Below are 19,161 nucleotides of genomic sequence, written 5' to 3' on the forward strand. Positions count from 1 at the left end.
TCTTGTTGAATTTTGTCATTTTGCGATAGAAAACAAGCAAATATTATTGTTTTTTTTTTTTTTGGTTGAAAAAGTAATGGTGTACCTAGTGATAAAACGAAAGTGCCATCTAATCCCAGCAGGAAATTTGTCCAGGATATCTACAAAAGCCTTCCCTGCTATCTGCATGGTAAGCATTGTTGCCAGTATTATCTTTATTATGACTCTTTCTAAGTGTTTCCATCATCTATTTAACTGACAGTAATCTAGACTGTTTAAGTACTTTTGTTCGAATAAACCAGCGTCATATATATATATATATATATATATATATATATATATATACACAGGGGTGCCCATCCCCCCCAAAGCTAATGGCGCACTCCCCCCAAAAACTAATAATCTCTTCCCTCCTCAAAACTCAAGTCCTCTAAAAACAATTGCCCAGTGTAGCAGTAGTTTTTATAGTACTAGTAATTGTTATTTTTGTTGTTTTTATTTCCTGTAGTAGTATTATAGAATGCTTGTAGTAGTAGTAGGGGCAGTAGTAATTATAAAAATGGCATTACTTTTATTAGTAGTCTTGGTAGTGTACAATATTAAATATGTTCTATAAGGATATTGAAGGGTATAAAAACTTCTACACACTGTGTATGGCACAGGTATTCTTTTTTTACAATTAGTAGTATTATTTTTTCTTCACAAAATATTGATATAATTCCCTTGTACATGAAAAGTAAGACGCAAGTTACAAGTTATTGAGTTTGATACCATAAGAAAATGTTATCCTCGAAATTAGCCTACAAAAAGAAGTGATATCCAACAAAAAACATTCCTGTAAAAGAACCAAGTACGAGTGGCCTTAAAAAGAATTGAAATCACAAAAATAGGCGCCAAGTTCTGGTGGACAACAGTTACAAACACTCACTGGGTCACATCAAATTTAGATTTGAAACTTGTCTGTTGTATGTATGGTTACCACTAGCTCACAATTATGTCAAACTACTTTATAATTTTCAACAGACAACATAGGCAAGTTTCAAATCTAAATTTGAAAGTGATTCCTTGAGTGTTTGTAACTGTTGTTCACCAGAACTTGGCGACATCCTTTCATATAGCAACTTGCGCGGTACTTCATTCATAGAGTTTCTAAGCAGGGGATAGGGGGATTCATTCTCGAGATTAAAAAAAAAAAAAAAAAAAAAAAAAAAAAAAAAAAAAAAAACGCATCATGTTCCAATGTTATTCTGACGACAGCAAAATTACTTATTCGACATTAGAGTAAAATTCTTCCCCAATTTTTTTATTCCCCCCAATTTTTTTCTCGATGGCACAACTTGCGCCATTCACCCCTCCTGTGGGCGACCCTCCTCTCTTAAAACGAACCAACCTTTCCTTTCATACGGCTACTTGCGTGGTACTTCATTCATCGAGTATCAAAGCAGGGGGTACGGGGGTTCAGCCCGGAAAATTTTTGAAAATTAGCTTCTCAAAATGGTGTTTTAATGCTATTCCGACAGTAAAATTGCCAGTTCGAAAGTAGAGTAAAATCCTCCCCAAAATTTTTCTCAATGGCGCAGCTTGCGCCATACATCCCCCCTGTGGGCGGCCCTGTATATATATATATATATATATATATATATATATATATATAGGGTGTTTCAAAACAAAACCGACAACGTTTGGGAGGTGATTCCTGACATTAAGATAAGACGAAAAGTATAGACCAACCTGGGTATACAAATGCTTCCTTTCGGAGTTATAGGCTGCCGAAAACATGAAAAAAAAGAAAGAAAAAGAACTTTAACGGTCCATAGCTCCAAAATTATGGGACCTACTGTAGTCGGATCATGACTTCACTTGGTCGGAAATAATATGTGCGCTATTCAAAAATATATGTTTCAGAATCCTAAGGTACTCAGGCAACATTCTTATAGAGGTAGTTTGGCTACGGGTATATAATATGAAGTACTTACCAACTACCTCTATAAAAATTTAACGCAGGATTCTGAAACATGGATATCTGGATAGGGCACATATCAGTTCCTACGTGAAGTCTTGGCCCGACTACAGTAGGTTCCCTAGTATTGGAGCTATGAACCTTTAAAGTTCATTTCTTCATGTTTTCGGCAGCCTATAACTCTGAAAGGGAGCATTTGTGCACCCAGGTTGGTCTATACTTTTTGTCTTATCTTGGTGTCAGGAATCACCTCCCAAACGTTGTCGGTGTTGTTTTGATTGTATACAACACATTGTATACAACACATATTGTATATACAAATGTACAATTTTTCACTTCTTTGAAAGATACCTTTAATTGGAATGCGATAAAATGAAGATCATTTGTCTTTCGTAAAATATTCCACTACTTTCCTTTCCTTAATACAGTGTGATTTAGAAATAGAAACAATAAAAATGACATTATTATTATGAATTAACTACTCGACAAAGTCATTATCATTTCAAGGTTTTATTATTATTATTATTATTATTATTATTATTATTATTATTATTATTATTATTATTATTATTATTATTATGATAAACCAGAAGTGTACTTTGACTAGCGGATTAAAATTTCCCGACTGCTTGTACAGTCACGTTCATAAACTTTTAATAATTCTTTCGTAACTTTTCAGATGTAATCTCGCACGACAAATTAGAAAATCAACTTTCTTCTTGTTTCAATAATAATAATAATAATAATAATAATAATAATAATAATAATAATAATAATAATAATAATAATAATAATAATAATAATAATAATAATAATAATAATAATAACGATGACGACGACGACGACGGTATATCATAGTTAATTAGAAAGAAGAAAAATCATTGAATGCATCTTGCTAGAACAGACATAACATCTTCGACAGCAACGCCTGTCTTTTTTGATTTAAATCCGAAGCTACAAAATATAATTTTAAAATAACAGAATTCTAACTTCTTTTTAAAGCAATTTTATGGTGTCTAATGTCATTACAACAGTTATCAATATCAATAAATTAATTAGAGAACGAAGTAAAAGGACACGAACATGAATCAACATCACAACTACATCTGAATGTATCAAGAAGCCGCATTCCACGTCAGAAATTTTGAAGACTTTTTAGGATTATATCAGGAAGTTGTGATTTTATCCTTCAACAGTTCTAAACATCCAAGTAAGTGTAAAATTACATATTTATTGTAATGCGAGGAAAAATTTTCAGTAACATTGATTTACCGAGAAAGACAGGCGTCACTGTCGAAACTGCACAGGAAAATTCTAGCAAGACGCATTCAATGGAATTTTAAGTCTTTCCGTTTAACAATATGTTAGTTTCTGTCGTTAAATCAGTATATTAGAATTACTTTTATTTAAAAAAAGACAACAGATAATATATATATAAATCTATAATACATACTGGTGTAAGATACTTGTACGTAAGGTGGGCATTTTCTGCCAAAACATCAGCTGCCAGATCATAATATTCATATTTACAATAGAGCAATAAGAGGTTTCCAAAAGTTTCCGGAGGAAAAGGATTCTGCTGAAGTAAAAATTGAAGTTTCTCGAAGCCTTCCGTGGGTTTTGAATCCATATTCATCAGGGCTTGGTTGTGCAAAGTAACAGCATCCAATTCCTCCTCTGACCTCGGTGGCATGTCAGTCAACGCTTCTCGAGCTGCTTCATCTACAAACAAAAACACGACAAAAGATTATTTAATCATTTTTTTAATCTCATACAGTAAGTATTTTTAAATAACGAAAAGCATAACAATATTTGGGTTATTCAACTACTACACTAAAACTTAAACAATTCAGGTGATGCTGAAATGCAAGGTACGTAATTGCTTTTAGTACTATCGCTTAGCTATGTATCATAGGTTTTCACTCCTAAACTTTAAACCATCCAGTTCGGTCGGTTCGTTAAAGTCATCCAAATTGTCTCCATGAAGTTAAATATACTTTTATTATTATTATTATTATTATTATTATTATTATTATTATTATTATTATTATTATTTTATACACAGATGATTATTAGTATATGGTACAAGGAAATATTTAATGATTCTCAATAATGAAACAGGTTCCTATAACAAATCACTAGAATAATTTCATCTGTCAAATTACACGTATCAATAGTGACATTTTTAAGCAGATTCATTGCAGAAAATAATATTTTACCGAATACACGTAACACATAATTAAACCTTCAAGATATTGAAAAGGGTACATTTTCTATTTAGGAAAGTTTATCATCCAGGTTAAAATATTCTGGCGATTTGTAATAATTGAAGATTCGCTGTACAAACAATGTGTCACCTCGAAATTGTTCCACTTATTTTATTTTTTAATACGTCTATGCCTTAGTTAGATTTTCATACTTCGTTATATACTAGGTTGTACTTCTAAGCAATAGTATTTTCTATTTTGAGACGCTTAGGCACAATTTACTATCTTTTGTCTCTACTATTACAGTAACTTTTGTTTCTGGCTCTTACATTGTTTTCTACAGCGAGTCTTTAATTACTGTTTAGTTACTGAGAATAATTAGATATTTTTTCGTCCTTATGCAACACCAAGATTAGATCTACAAAAGCAACACTCGTCGTTCGGAATATAAAGTAAAAGTGACTACATCACGCAAAATGCTCAAAGTGTTCTCAATTTAGTGGAGGAAAAAAGTGCTCCTGTCTGAGATAGTGGCTCGCCAGTTTCTTGCAATCTCTGATTGTGACTGTGATAATGTCAACTTTGTTAAAGATGGCCCTGCAGACTGGTATTGTATACTACTTATGAGAGATGATATTCTCATAAGACGTAGAAAGTAATTATTTAGCATACCCAAAGTAATTTTTCACAATCGCGCACTCATACTAGGCAAGACCAAGATTTTTAAATAAAATTATCTTTTTTTAGCGTACTTGTAAATGATTAATCAATTTTGCGGTATTACTTGGTACATTCGTGCAGCACTGTCGCTGTTAATTGTGTATCATATAGAATGTTCATGGGCACGATAAAAATCATAAAATCATGGAGAGTATCGGTATTTAGCACTGGAAAAAAATCATATAATCTATTCATGTATCACCTCATGAAAATTCTAAAGAAAAGCACTAAAACTGCGAGACGTGCTCTTAATAAAGCAGAAATTTGCTAGAACTTTGGAAAATATTTTCAAACTCATGTTCAGCCGGCACAGTCAATATTTTATGAAGGGTTTCTATTACGTGACGAAGAAGAAAAATTCCATTCTCTGCACAATGAGCAATACTTGATGTCTCTAGAGAATATCGCCGAGTTTGATCCACTTATTTTTTTTATTTTTATTATTATTATTATTATTATTATTTTTTTTTTTTTCTTTCTTTTCGGGAACAATGAACGGTATGGAAACCCAGGGAAGGTTCATACAAGCTATTTATCTTCTACAATTTGTGATGACGGTGTTGAACTGCTTATTGATAGAGAAACAAAGGCGCTCATTACATATGTGCGTAGGGGCGCCAAGGAAGCTTAATCCTCCACTGCTATAACCCAGAAACCGAAATTTGTACAACATAATATTTCACAAGCTTATATACCATGTCAAGATATATCACCATACCAAGTTTAGTTCCGATCGGATGATCTTGGTGTTGGACTTCTTCTTTGCGAGTATGACTCATAAATTTGACTGCCTACAACTCAGGAACCGAAACCTGTACAACATAATATTTCACAAGCTTATATACCATGTCAAGATGTATCATCACACCAAGTTTGGTTCCGATCGGATGAGCTTGGTATATGACTTCTTTCCGAGTATGACTGAAAATTTGACTGCCTATAATTCAGGAACCAAAACCTGTACAACATATTTCACAAGCTTATATACGATGTTAAGATATATGAACATACCAAGTTTGGTTCCGATCGGATGCGCTTGGTGTATGAATTCTTCTTTGCGAGTATGGCTGAAAATTTGACAGCCTATAACTCAGGAACCGAAACCTGTACAACATATTTCACAAGCTTATATGCGATGTTAAGATATATGAACATACCAAGTTTGGTTCCGATCGGATGCGCTTGGTGTATGAATTCTTCTTTGCGAGTATGGCTAAAAATTTGAATGCCTATAACTCAGGAACCGAAACTTATACAACATAATTTCACAAGCTTATATACCATGTCAAGATGTGTCACCATACCAAGTTTGGTTCCGATCGGATGAGCTTGGTGTTTGACTTCTTCTTTGCGAGTATGACTCATAAATTTGACTGGCTATAACTCAGGAACCGAAACATGTACAACATAATATTTCACAAGCTTATATACCATGTCAAGATGTATCATCATACCAAGTTTGGTTTCGATCGGATGAACTTGGTGTATGGCTTCTTTCCGAGTATGACTGAAAATTTGACTGCCTATAACTCAGAAATCGAAACTTATACAACATAATATTTCACAAGCTTATATACCATGTCAAGATGTATCATCATACCAAGTTTGGTTCTGATCGGATGAGCTTGGTATATGACTTCTTTCCGAGTATGACTGAAAATTTGACTGCCTATAATTCAGGAACCGAAACCTGTACAACATATTTCACAAGCTTATATACGATGTTAAGATATATGAACATACCAAGTTTGGTTTCCATCGGATGCGCTTGGTGTATGACTTCTTTCCGAATATGACTGAAAATTTGACTGCCTATAATTCAGGAACCGAAACCTGTACAACATATTTCACAAGCTTATATACGATGTTAAGATATATGAACATACCAAGTTTGGTTCCGATCGGATGCGCTTGGTGTATGAATTCTTCTTTGCGAGTATGGCTGAAAATTTGAAAGCCTCCAACTCAGGAACCGAAACCTGTACAATATTTCACAAGCTTAAATACCATGTCAAGATGTATCACCATACCAAGTTTGGTTCCGATAGGATGATCTTGGTCTTGAACTTCTTCTTTGCGAGTATGACTCATAAATTTGACTGCCTATAACTCAGGAACTGAAACATGTACAACATAATATTTCACAAGCTTATATACCATGTCAAGATGTATCATCATACCAAGTTTGGTTTCCATCGGATTAACTTGGTGTATGACTTCTTTCCGAGTATGACTGAAAATTTGACTGCCTATATCTCAGAAATCGAAACTTATACAACATAATATTTCACAAGCTTATATACCATGTCAAGATGAATCATCATACCAAGTTTGGTTCCGATTGGATGAGCTTGGTATATGATTTCTTTCCGAGTATGACTGAAAATTTGACTGCCTATAATTCAGGAACCGAAACCTGTACAACATATTTCACAAGCTTATATACGATGTTAAGATATATGAACATACCAAGTTTGGTTTCCATCGGATGCGCTTGGTGTATGACTTCTTTCCGAGTATGACTGAAAATTTGACTGCCTATAATTCAAGAACCGAAACCTGTACAACATATTTCACAAGTTTATATACGATGTTAAGATATATGAACATACCAAGTTTGGTTCCGATCGGATGCGCTTGGTGTATGAATTCTTCTTTACGAGTATGGCTGAAAATTTGAATGCCTATAACTCAGGAACCGAAACTTATACAACATAATTTCACAAGCTTATATACCATGTCAAGATGTGTCACCATACCAAGTTTGGTTCCGATTGGATGCGCTTGGTGTATGAATTCTTCTTTGCGAGTATGGCTGAAAATTTGACAGCCTATAACTCAGGAACCGAAACCTGTACAACATATTTCACAAGCTTATATACGATGTTAAGATATATGAACATACCAAGTTTGGTTCCGGTCGGATGCGCTTGGTGTATGAATTCTTCTTTGCGAGTATGGCTGAAAATTTGACAGCCTATAACTCAGGAACCGAAACCTGTACAATATAATATTTCACAAGCTTAAATACCATGTCAAGATGTATCACCATACCAAGTTTGGTTCCGATCGGATGATCTTGGTGTTGGACTTCTTCTTTGCGAGTATGACTCATAAATTTGACTGGCTATAACTCAGGAACCGAAACTTATACAACATAATTTCACAAGCTTATATACCATGTCAAGATGTGTCACCATACCAAGTTTGGTTCCGATTGGATGCGCTTGGTGTATGAATTCTTCTTTGCGAGTATGGCTGAAAATTTGACAGCCTATAACTCAGGAACCGAAACCTGTACAACATAATATTTCACAATCTTAAATACCATGTCAAGATGTGTCACCATACCAAGTTTGGTTCCGATTGGATGCGCTTGGTGTATGAATTCTTCTTTGCGAGTATGGCTGAAAATTTGACAGTCTATAACTCAGGAACCGAAACCTGTACAACATAATATTTCAAAAGCTTATATACCATGTCAAGATGTATCATCATACCAAGTTTGGTTCCGATCGGATGAGCTTGGTATATGACTTCTTTCCGAGTATGACTCATAAATTTGACTGCCTATAACTCAGGAACCGAAACATGTACAACATAATATTTCACAAGCTTATATACCATGTCAAGATGTATCATCATACCAAGTTTGGTTCCGATCGGATGAACTTCGTGTATGACTTCTTTGCGAGTATGACTGAAAATTTGACTGCCTATAACTCAGGAACCGAAACCTGTACAACATATTTCACAAGCTTATATACGATGTTAAGATATATGAACATACCAAGTTTGGTTCCGATCGGATGCGCTTGGTGTATGAATTCTTCTTTGCGAGTATGGCTGAAAATTTGAAAGCCTATAACTCAGGAACCGAAACCTGTACAATATAATATTTTACAAGCTTAAATACCATGTCAAGATGTATCACCATACCAAGTTTGGTTCCGATCGGATGATCTTGGTCTTGGACTTCTTCTTTGCGAGTATGACTCATAAATTTGACTGGCTATAACTCAGGAACCGAAACTTATACAACATAATATTTCACAAGCTTATATACCATGTCAAGATATATCACCATGCCAAATTTGGTTCTGATCGAATAAACTTGGTGTATGACTTCTTCTTTGCGAGTATGACTGAAAATTTGACCGCCCATAACCCAGGAACCGAAAGCCTGTACAACATAATATACACAAGCTGAAGATGTATCACACCATGCCAAGTTTGATCCCGATCGGATGGATTCGATATGTAGTCCTTGATTTTTCAGGGAAATATCAAATTAAGGACGAAAATAATTACTCAAATATTTGACTTGTGAATGAGTCTTCTTTTATTTATATGTATTTTTAGTAAACTATCAGAAACTGAACCTTTATTGAAGCAGAAATTCTGTAATATGGCTTTTCAATGGAAATTAAATGCTATCAAGACGCCGATCGTCAAGATATTTACCATTACTTAAGTAATAATGAAGGTTGGTATAGTTCCTTCTTTTTGAAAATTCTCTGATCCGACCTGGACGAGGAAGGACTTCTGTGGACTATCTCCCTTAGTTCCAAGTGTATATTACCATACATTTTAATCATGCGATGATAAATGTCTGTAAAATCTTCGTTGAAAAGAAACTATCTAACCACACACTGATTTGAACGAATTCATTTCTATGATTTTCACGAAAAGTTAATCAGTTTCACTCATAATTCGAATGCTATATAGCACATTACTAGGCAGTAAAGCTACAAGATGCAGGCCACTGGCATTAGAGCGCAACTTATAGGGCTGCTAATATTCATTGAATAATTCAAATATGATGGATGATCAATGTCTGCTACATGAATTTACATATTTTTCGACTTTTATCTCAAACCAATTATAAAATCAAGTATTCTCCTCTCTTTGGAAAGCATTGCACTCGCATACTTACGGGATTTTTGATACGTCAGCTAGCAAGAAAAGCTTTAAAAATATATGCCTGCAAGTCTAGCTATGAATGAAGATATAAACCTGAAATAGAACTGGGTATTCAAGCTTTTTGTACATGTAAACTACATTCACATCTTAAAATTAAATTTCTATCTTAAAAATATCTATATCGAAGATGAATGGTCTACGCACAGGTATAACCAAAGCATATTTTAAAACATAATTTACATTTTACATATATAATGACTTCATTATCTTCGTTTCGAGGCAGAAGTCTTTACAAGCAAGGTAGATTATCAGTATTTACTTGTTTAGCCATTACTTACAATTTTTGAGTTGATACTCGATTGCTGCCTTTAGGTTAAACGCCTCTATGAGAGCAGTCTCATGTAAGGTTAGTGTATTGCCAACACTACGAACTTCAATACCTTCGGTTGTCATACCAACACTCAACTCTGGGTGCTCTCGGATACCTCTTTCAATTATATCAGCTGGAAAAGAAATTTAATTCTTAATAATTAAGAATCAAAGTAAATAACTAATTATTCCCTTAAAAGATTCGCTATAATATATGTATTATCACTCTTGATATTCTTTAAGAAATAACCAAGATAAATTTGTATGTAAATTTAAATAAATATTAGGATAAAACTTCAAGATAGTTGAGTTGGTATTATGCTACCAACAACTGCAAGAAATATACAAGTAGTCATTTTTTTCACGGAGACTAAATTTACCACAAGATTGATATATTCTAGCTACATTATATAAAAGTTCACTGTTACAAGGTAATACTTGGTGCAAGAAACCTGAATTTGATTCCCAGTGGGAGTCTGAATTGCGTCTGCACTGTACCTAGTCTATTGACAAAATAATTAACCTCAGTGGTAGAGGGTTCACTTCTGGTGCATGGGGTCACTAGTTCGATCCTAGCTCGCGTGTGGTGGACGAACACTGTGGGTTCTTCCGTTTCCTCCCACTTTATATTCATTTTACCATTCCATACATTTATCATCATTACCGTCTCCTTTAGCCTAGCCGGCATAACCGTGAAACGTAAAACTGAAAGATTTCATTTTTTCAAAATGATTATCGAATAATTACTGACAAACTCTTGGACATAACTCAAATAGATAATAAATAAATAAAAATAAACCCTTCTCTCAAATATCCATTAGAGTTTGTTTATACATACGATTTCGGGGCATAACTCATCTATTCATCATTGTTATCTTGCAGCTAAAAGAATTTCATGTTGAAAAAATTTTCATCGTGACTAATCCTGAAATTTAAACATAAGAGGTCTAATTTCTAATTTGTTCATAAGATTATTTCTGGGAAGAGAAGTTGCCAAAGCTCACTACTCTTGAACACCGTTATCTTGTTGAGAATTTTCCACAAATAATTAGTACATTAAAGACTAGTCGCAGTGGAAACAAGCTTTGAGATAGAAGTCTTTTTTATCTATTTAAATATATTATTTTATTAGTTATTCGTTTGATTTCGGTAGAACAAAGAGTGGCATTTCGTTAAAATTCGGTCTTATCACCAGGCGCTGTCACTAAAATACAAATAAGAATGCGGGTCGTCATAATTGTAGGATCTCAAAGAATTCTAGTAAAAAGTGCAACAGGATAAGTGAAAAATTTACAAACTAAGATATCTATATTTTAGTTTCTAAATTCTTCGCTTATCCTAAACCTTCTAGTATGAGTCTTTGGGACCCGAAAATTAGGTAAATTTCTTCAATTAAATCACGACTACACACAGTAAGTGTAATATGAATGCTTGTCCTCTTCGTTTATCCAAATTTAAAGGCTATTTCATTGCACCCATCAATGCTGAAGATCAATACTAGTGAATGAAGTGTTGCTAGATAATAAAATTAGTGCGTAGTTTTATTGCTATTTGCAACCATACAATGGTACCTTGATCTATAGATATGTCTTATTTCAACTCAAGTTTTCGGAGAAGAATAACTTGAAAGCGAATATTCAATTGACAGGTATGATAAACGTTCTTTCTCTTTCTTTCTTTCTTTGGTGTGTGTGTGTGTGTGTAAGGCTATAGAAAATGTGGATGTACAGTTTAAGGTGGAATCCGAACCATCGTAATAGATTCAAATTTCAAAGCTTCTCACTGGGAATTGAACTCGGGACACGGTGCTACAAAGAAACGCCAGATATTTCTTTAAATAGTCACTAGAACAGTAGGGAAAGCTATATTACTGATTATATTTACCATTGTTATCTTTAAAGAAAATTACCTTTCTTCAGAATAGAATACGCTAATTGATTTTTACTCATATATTAATATTTTTAGAATGTGGAATAAATTAATGGAGTCTCTAGCATTTCATATGGGACAATTTGATTTGGGTAACTTTCGGAGTAACTGTCTGAAACGAATCAGCCTCGTAACTGGGAGTACTGTTGTTTTAGTTCATTGTTAAAGCTATCAATAAAAGCTATACCCTATTTTATTTGCATCTTTGATTCCTTTAATCTGGTTTTATTTGTATCTTGCTTTTCCAATTTACACTTCAAAAGTAATTCCGATATTCATTAATGTAATGTTTGACTCTATGTAAGTATTGTAAGTGTTCAAAGAACCCAGAAACAAGGATGAAATTATTATTTCCATAGTGGATAATTTTGATTATAGTTTTAACATTACATTTTATCATGCCTATGATTTATTCATGACATTCACATAAACAGTGTATGAACTTCAGATCTCTACATACCTATTCTAACTAATGACTTCTCAGTATTTTTCGAATGGATTAACATGGAACAGAAATTATATATTATCAATTTTAGATCCTGTAAAACAAAGAGAGATTGCAAAATTACGTACAAAAGTTACAAAAACAGCTTACCAATATGTTTCAAGGCTGGAGCATATTCCTTTAATCTGTAGTAACAGAGAGCTACATTGTACGACAAGTGAGGACAGTAGCCTACAACTTGCAGAGCTGTAAGAAATTTTTGCAGTGCATCTTCATATCGACCTTCCTACAAAATATAAACGAAAAACATATTACTCGATAATTACAGTCTCATTTTATAGTAACATCTTTCAAAATGATATTGGTATGTTCGAAAGAAGCGAAACTTATAAATCGAAAAAGTACGGTTTTCACCACCAGGTCATTGTGGACTTAAATTCACTTTTATAGTTTATAAAAATGACTTGTTGGTAAACACAGCTATTAAAATTTCATTAGTACACTAGTATTGAGGTCCGTTAAGAATAAATAATGAACATATGAAAATTAATAACAATGTCGAAAAATGTTGATTATATGAAGCTAGCTATATGTTATAGCTATGTTTGAAACCAACTAGATATTTCCTTAAAAAGAGTTGCCAAGTATCTATGAAAAAATGAACAAATTTTACTCAGTGCCCCGGTGATGAAAATCGATATTTTTCTTAGATATAACTTTTGCTTCTTTGGAAAATTTCAGTACTATATAGTAATAGTAACATCAATTATCCGCTTCGCTGGGTTAAATTAAGAAGAAAAAATAGTAATATGTTTCGTTAGTCAGTCACTTTTTACTATTACTAAAGCGCTCCTTGATATTGATAATTTTCGATGATTTTTATATATCCCCTCTCCTCCCCATGTTGCGGGCCACGGCATCGGAAGTGTCATTGTTCATCTCGGCGACCCTGAAAAGTGTGAATTCGATACTGATATTGGTAATTTTGATATTATATATCTATATCTATATCTATATCTATCTATCTATCTATCTATCTATATATATATATATATACTCTTCCACAATTTTTGCGGGGCTGAATTTGGATGAAAATGAAATGAAATCTCTGAGTTTTACGTCCCATGCTTATGCCGGCTAGGCTAAAGGAGACGGTGATGATGAGAGATGAATGAAATGGTGGAATGAAGAAAGTGGGAGGAAACGGGAAAACTCCGAGGAAACCCACGCACACGGTATTTGTCCACCACAAAGTTCACTTGGCGGGGGCTGGAATCGAACCTGAGACTCCAAGCACCAGAGGTGAACACTCTACCACTGAGCCACCGCGGCCCCCAGAGCTGAATTTGGATTTAAACGGCATCGGAAGTGTCACTGTTCATCTCAGCGACATCAAAAAACTATAGATTCGACACTAATAACGGTCATTTTCGATTATTTGTAAATGTCTTTCCCCTCCTTTAAGTTACATCGTCAAAGTGATATGACAAAAATCATATCATGTTCGAACTTAATCTAGGTTGAAAATGTGATCGAGAGGTGGTTCAAGAGTTAAGTTTTATTTATTTTTATATATCTCTCCTCCTACCTCCTCCTCTAAGTTCTATCGTCAAAATGAATAGATAAATACCATCCCAGGCCAGAACCTCATCTATGTTGAAAATTTGATCGAGATCGGTCAGGTGATACAAGAGTGAAGTCACATAGACAGTCACTTTGATTTTTATTTTTATTTATTTTTTTTTACATATATCTCCGCCTACCCTTTCCCCTCTCCTACGTTGCACCGTCAAAGTTAAATGATAAAAATTATCCCAAGCCCGAACGTCATCTATGTTGAAAATTTGGTCGAGATCGGTTGGGTGGTTCAAGAGTTATTAAGTTTTATTTATTTTTATATATTTGTCCCCTCCCCTCCCCCTCTCTTAAGATCTACCGTCAAAGTGATATGATAAAAACCACCCCAGGTCCGAATTTCATCCATATTGAAAATTTGATTAAGATCGGTCCTGTGGTTAAAGCGTGATGAAGTCACAAAGACAGTCACTTTTATTTTTACTTTTTTGACATATCCTCCTTCCTTTCCCACCCCTTCGTTGCATTGTAAAAGTGAAATGAAGAACATCCCAGGCCCGAACCTTATCTATGTTGAAAGTTTGATCGAGATTGGTCGGGTGGTTCAGGAGTTATTAAGTTTTATTTATTTTCATATATTTCCCTCCTCTCCTCCCCTTCTCTACGATTTACTGTCCAAATGAAATGATAAAAAACTTCCCAGGTTTGAACTTCATATATATTGAAAATTTGATTGAGATCGATCGGGTGGTTCAAAAGTAACTAATTCACGAACATAGTCACTTTTACTTTTATATTTATTGATTTTTGTATATTTCCCCCGCCACCCCCTTCCCTACGTTGCTCCGTCAAAGTGAAACGATAAAAATCATCCCAGTCCCGAACCTCATCTACATTGAAAATCTGATCAAGATCGATCAGGTAGTTCAAGAGTTGTTAAGTTTTATTTATTTTTTCTATGTCCCGGTCCTCCCCCTTCCCTAAGTTGTACCGTCAGAGTGAATAGCTAAAAACACTTCCAGGCCAGAACCACATATACGTTGAAAATTTGATCGAGATCGATCGGGTGGTTCAAGAGATTAGGAGTCACAAACATAGTCACTTTCAATTTTATAATATAGATACCATATATAGTAACTTGTAAGCAAGTTAAATCTTAAATTCTAAGAATAGGCAATCGCGCATGTGATTATTGTTGACAAATTGTGTTACCACAGTATCCCAATCCTTGTTTATATTTTCTTTTCCGTATTCATTTTTCCTTCTTCTTCTATGGCAATACTTCACAATCTAAACAAGCGGATAAGGCTAGTGGAGAATTGTATCGTAAAAGATAAAGGAAGTGAGAGACGTGATTATTCAATGCGTTGATACAGAATAACATGTATCGTACAAAAACATTAAGAGAAGCATGAAGTTCCCAAAGTTTACAAAAGAGGAGCGCCAGGAAAAATAGTTGGAAACCAATGTTTTAAAATATTTGTTTCTTATATACTGAGTTCATCTATCTTCGGTAGATTTTTTCTAACTACGTACAAGAAAAAGAATTAAAATTACGAATAAACAACAATTAAAAAAAAACCTACATGCTCTCCAAACGTTGAATGACATGGTTTTATTCCCGATTCACCATGGAATGGAGGACAAGATACCAGGACTAGCAGAAGGGGTCTGTTTTACACTGCCATAAGTGTCGTGTTGTTTATCGCATGCCACGTTTCTTCCTCCTCCTCCTGCTTCTTCTTCTTCTTCTTCTTCTACTACTACTACTACTAATAATAATAATAATAAGAAGAAGAAGAAGAAGTAGAAGAAGAAGAAGAAGAAGAAGAATAGTACACGTTCCTTTTCATTCTCTTTCTTGATTTATGTAGAACTATTCACCCTTAAGTGCTTAAGATGGATATATCCGTCTGTTATTTTCTGATAGTTTATACGTTATAGGCACGAAGGGTTAAAGATTTTAAACTTGCACTCTTAATTAATTGCAGTTTTATCCGAAAAAGAACACCACTTCAGAAGTGTTTGCCATTTTTCGTATTTGTTCCTGTACTAGAGTGCTGCTACAGAAACTTTTTACTTGTTTAGCAGAAAGCTAACCGTGAAGCTTTGTTTGTCAGTTAGTTCAAGACAGAATAATCTTTGAAACCTATAATTCTCACTGTTTTATTCTCTTTTGCTTTGCAGCGCAGACTGTGTACGTTTGAAACAATATCATGAGGCAATTTTACACGTTCGCACCATCCGCTAGAAAATTAGCCACTGTGAATGAAACCTGAAGAAATTAAGTATTTAAGGGATCACTTAGAGTGCGGATGAAGATACTTGAAGAGGTTACAAGTGGCTCCACGGTTTCCAGGATCACGCAGGGATTTCCTAATTCTGGTATCTACTTACATTTTCTCATATCAGTGTAAAATTCGAAAGTCGCTACCACACCTGAATCTCAATTTCACGCTGCATATTACCTATCTAGTAGGTGGCATTATAGTGAATAAATACATGGATATGGAAATTATAAAATTTCAACACTACGAAACTCTTCTCTAATTCAAATGCAGTATTATATACAACTAAAGTCAGCAATATTAAGTTTTTAATTCTAAAACAAATTTCTCTGCAAGGAATGATGCTCTGAATTTCTGTACATTCAGTCGAGAAGCCACAGTGCCAATAGTACTGACGCAATATCTACAACTCCAAATTACTATCAATTCTCAATGAAATTTTCTATTACACTGAATCACAAAGCAACTACCTTATACAAAAGACATCCATGATTTATTTCAGTGTCGGGGTCATCCTCTGGACTGCTGTCAACCAAACTTTTTGCCCCTGCAAGATCTTCTTCGCCATACTTAATTGCCGCTTTTAATTTAGTAATCTAGAAAGAAAAAAATGTATTACATCACTTACAAATTCACAATACTTAGGTAATCCCTTAACATTTTTTCAACAATTTTACGACCTCTTAAAGTATAATTGACTAAAATTGATATGGACGTGTGGATTCTTTTTCCTAAGGCAAAAGTTTTTAGATTTTGTCAAAATTCATCTAATATTTAAAATTTTAATTTCTTTTGCAGCGTGTTACAAATCTATTCTACAAGCTTTTCGAATACACCTAGGTATATAGTGAGAACTAACATTTCAATACTTCTACATTGTACACATTGTTCTTGAATGGGACGAATTACTGTTTAAGTGTAGCAACCAGCTACTAGCGAAAGCGTATATCTATCTACCATCTATGATTCTTGCCAACAACTACATATCGAATTGATAACTTTGATTTTAAATTCTTTTTCAGCTGCGAGGCTATATGAGACGTGGACCTACTGCTTAACGTGGATCCAAACCACATGAGTTCCTGCCGGAAATCGAACCCGAGTTTCCCTACTTGGCGTGTTTAGTATTTTTGGAAGAAATTGTTAATCAAGGTAATTGCCCCGAAATGTTGCAAGACAAAATTATATCTAATGCTAAGAAGTCTAACAGAATCATATCAATGCAAGATGGTGCACCTTCTGGTTCAGTTCCATATAATGGATATTGTCGTCATACAATCCTGGTATTTTGCATGTGTAAATTAGGAGTGAGACGTGTTCTAGGTAATAAGCAACGTTGATTTTGAAACTTTTTTTTCACCCTTACAGAATCTTGAGCTTCCTATGTAACAAAAGCCAGTAACAACCATTAAAACTTTTCACGAAATTTTCTTTGCGTGGTGCACGAAGTTACGTTTGTCTTTTTCATGAATATCTTTATAAGTAATGTCGGGAACTTTTCCACGGTCACTTAGGTAGATCCAGCGAAGCTATATGAAATGTGGACTTACAGCTTAACACGTGGAATCTGAACCTAATGAGTTCCTGCCGGAAATCGAACCCGGGTTTCCCACGCCAAAAGCGCATCTATTGAGCCACATATAATCGTTTGGCCATAACACGCTGTGGCCGCAATATCCCATATCATCTTGAGAACAGAGCTTCTCCGTGGCTAAGCGGTTAGCGTACGCGCCTTTGGCGTGGGAGACCCGGGTTCGATTCCCGGCGGGGGCTCATGTGGTTCAGATTCCACGTTAATCAGTAGGTCCACGTCTCATATAGCCTCGCTGCTGAACGGGACATTAAACCCAAACTCAACTCTTCTTGAGAACAGGATTTGTGAGTTTCACTGACGTCCTCTTTGGATACAGTTTCGTTGGTGATGTGGGTTGGGTAGGAGGCTGTTGAAAATAACGTTCAGTAATAACACTAACAGTGGCCCATCCTACACAAAGCCATTGTTCCGATACTGTTTTATTATGCAGGAAGTTCTAAAGATTGCATGGAAAAGAGCCCTGACGTACTCTTCCCAAAAGAGAGTTTTCTCGGCGGCATTTTGCTCAACAACACCACCTTCACTCTGGTACATAACAGCTGAGAGGGTGATACGCGTATGCCTCTATGGAACCCAGATTGACAGGAGTTACAGTCTGCAAGTTGTTCCGAGGAAAGCTGATCAGCGTAGAATGTCAGTATGTTGCACTTGTAATGGTTCATTACTACGTTAACGAGTAAAGCTGACAAGCGACTCCCCACGGTGAGACCATCACTTTGTTGGTATAGAGTTTTCCTTCAAACTGGAAGCTATTTGGACTGGCATATTTCTAAAATTCTGTAGAATTATATATATTTCTAAATCACTGAACTTCTTTTGAACGAATTTTAAGTGCAGTGGAAACTAAATTTTCCAACATGAAACATTCGTGAGTGTTAAAAGCTTTCGAAAAGTTTAAACAGCACAAAGCTAAGCAAAGAACTTTAAGGACTGGCTACTTTGTAGTGCTAAAAAGTTGCATGGACCCTTTATTTTTAAAATCTTACAATGATCTTTTTACACCAAAATTTTCCCAATTAGGCAAGATCTTTGATCTGGGTGTTTTTAAAAAAAGTGTTACACTAAAAGTTATTTAAAAGCTTAAAATAACTAGGAACTTATTAAAATTTGTAGAACTGCTACTGCAATATCTCTTATTTCTCGTAAATGATGTCTTCGCTCCAAAATGAGAA

The 19,161-nt window shown here is 34.6% G+C and overlaps 1 protein-coding gene across 3 annotated transcripts in view; it reads right to left on the reverse strand.

The window, feature by feature from the left end:
• The window catches only part of Ttc30 (tetratricopeptide repeat domain 30), a 65,121-nt gene that overhangs the window by 33,059 nt on the left and 12,901 nt on the right, over window positions 1-19,161 (reverse strand). For all 3 annotated transcript variants that reach the window (XM_081730389.1, XM_081730390.1, XM_081730388.1), the window contains exons 4-7: window positions 16,866-16,991; window positions 12,683-12,818; window positions 10,128-10,292; window positions 3,393-3,661 (exon numbers count right to left, since the gene is read on the reverse strand). In XM_081730389.1, the coding sequence (XP_081586515.1) occupies window positions 3,393-3,661; window positions 10,128-10,292; window positions 12,683-12,818; window positions 16,866-16,991 (696 nt within the window). The remainder of the gene's footprint in view (window positions 1-3,392; window positions 3,662-10,127; window positions 10,293-12,682; window positions 12,819-16,865; window positions 16,992-19,161) is intronic.

The sequence above is a fragment of the Thermobia domestica genome, chromosome 11 (genome assembly GCF_964235325.1).
Source record: "Thermobia domestica chromosome 11, izTheDome1.hap1.1, whole genome shotgun sequence".
Classification (NCBI taxonomy): domain Eukaryota; kingdom Metazoa; phylum Arthropoda; class Insecta; order Zygentoma; family Lepismatidae; genus Thermobia; species Thermobia domestica.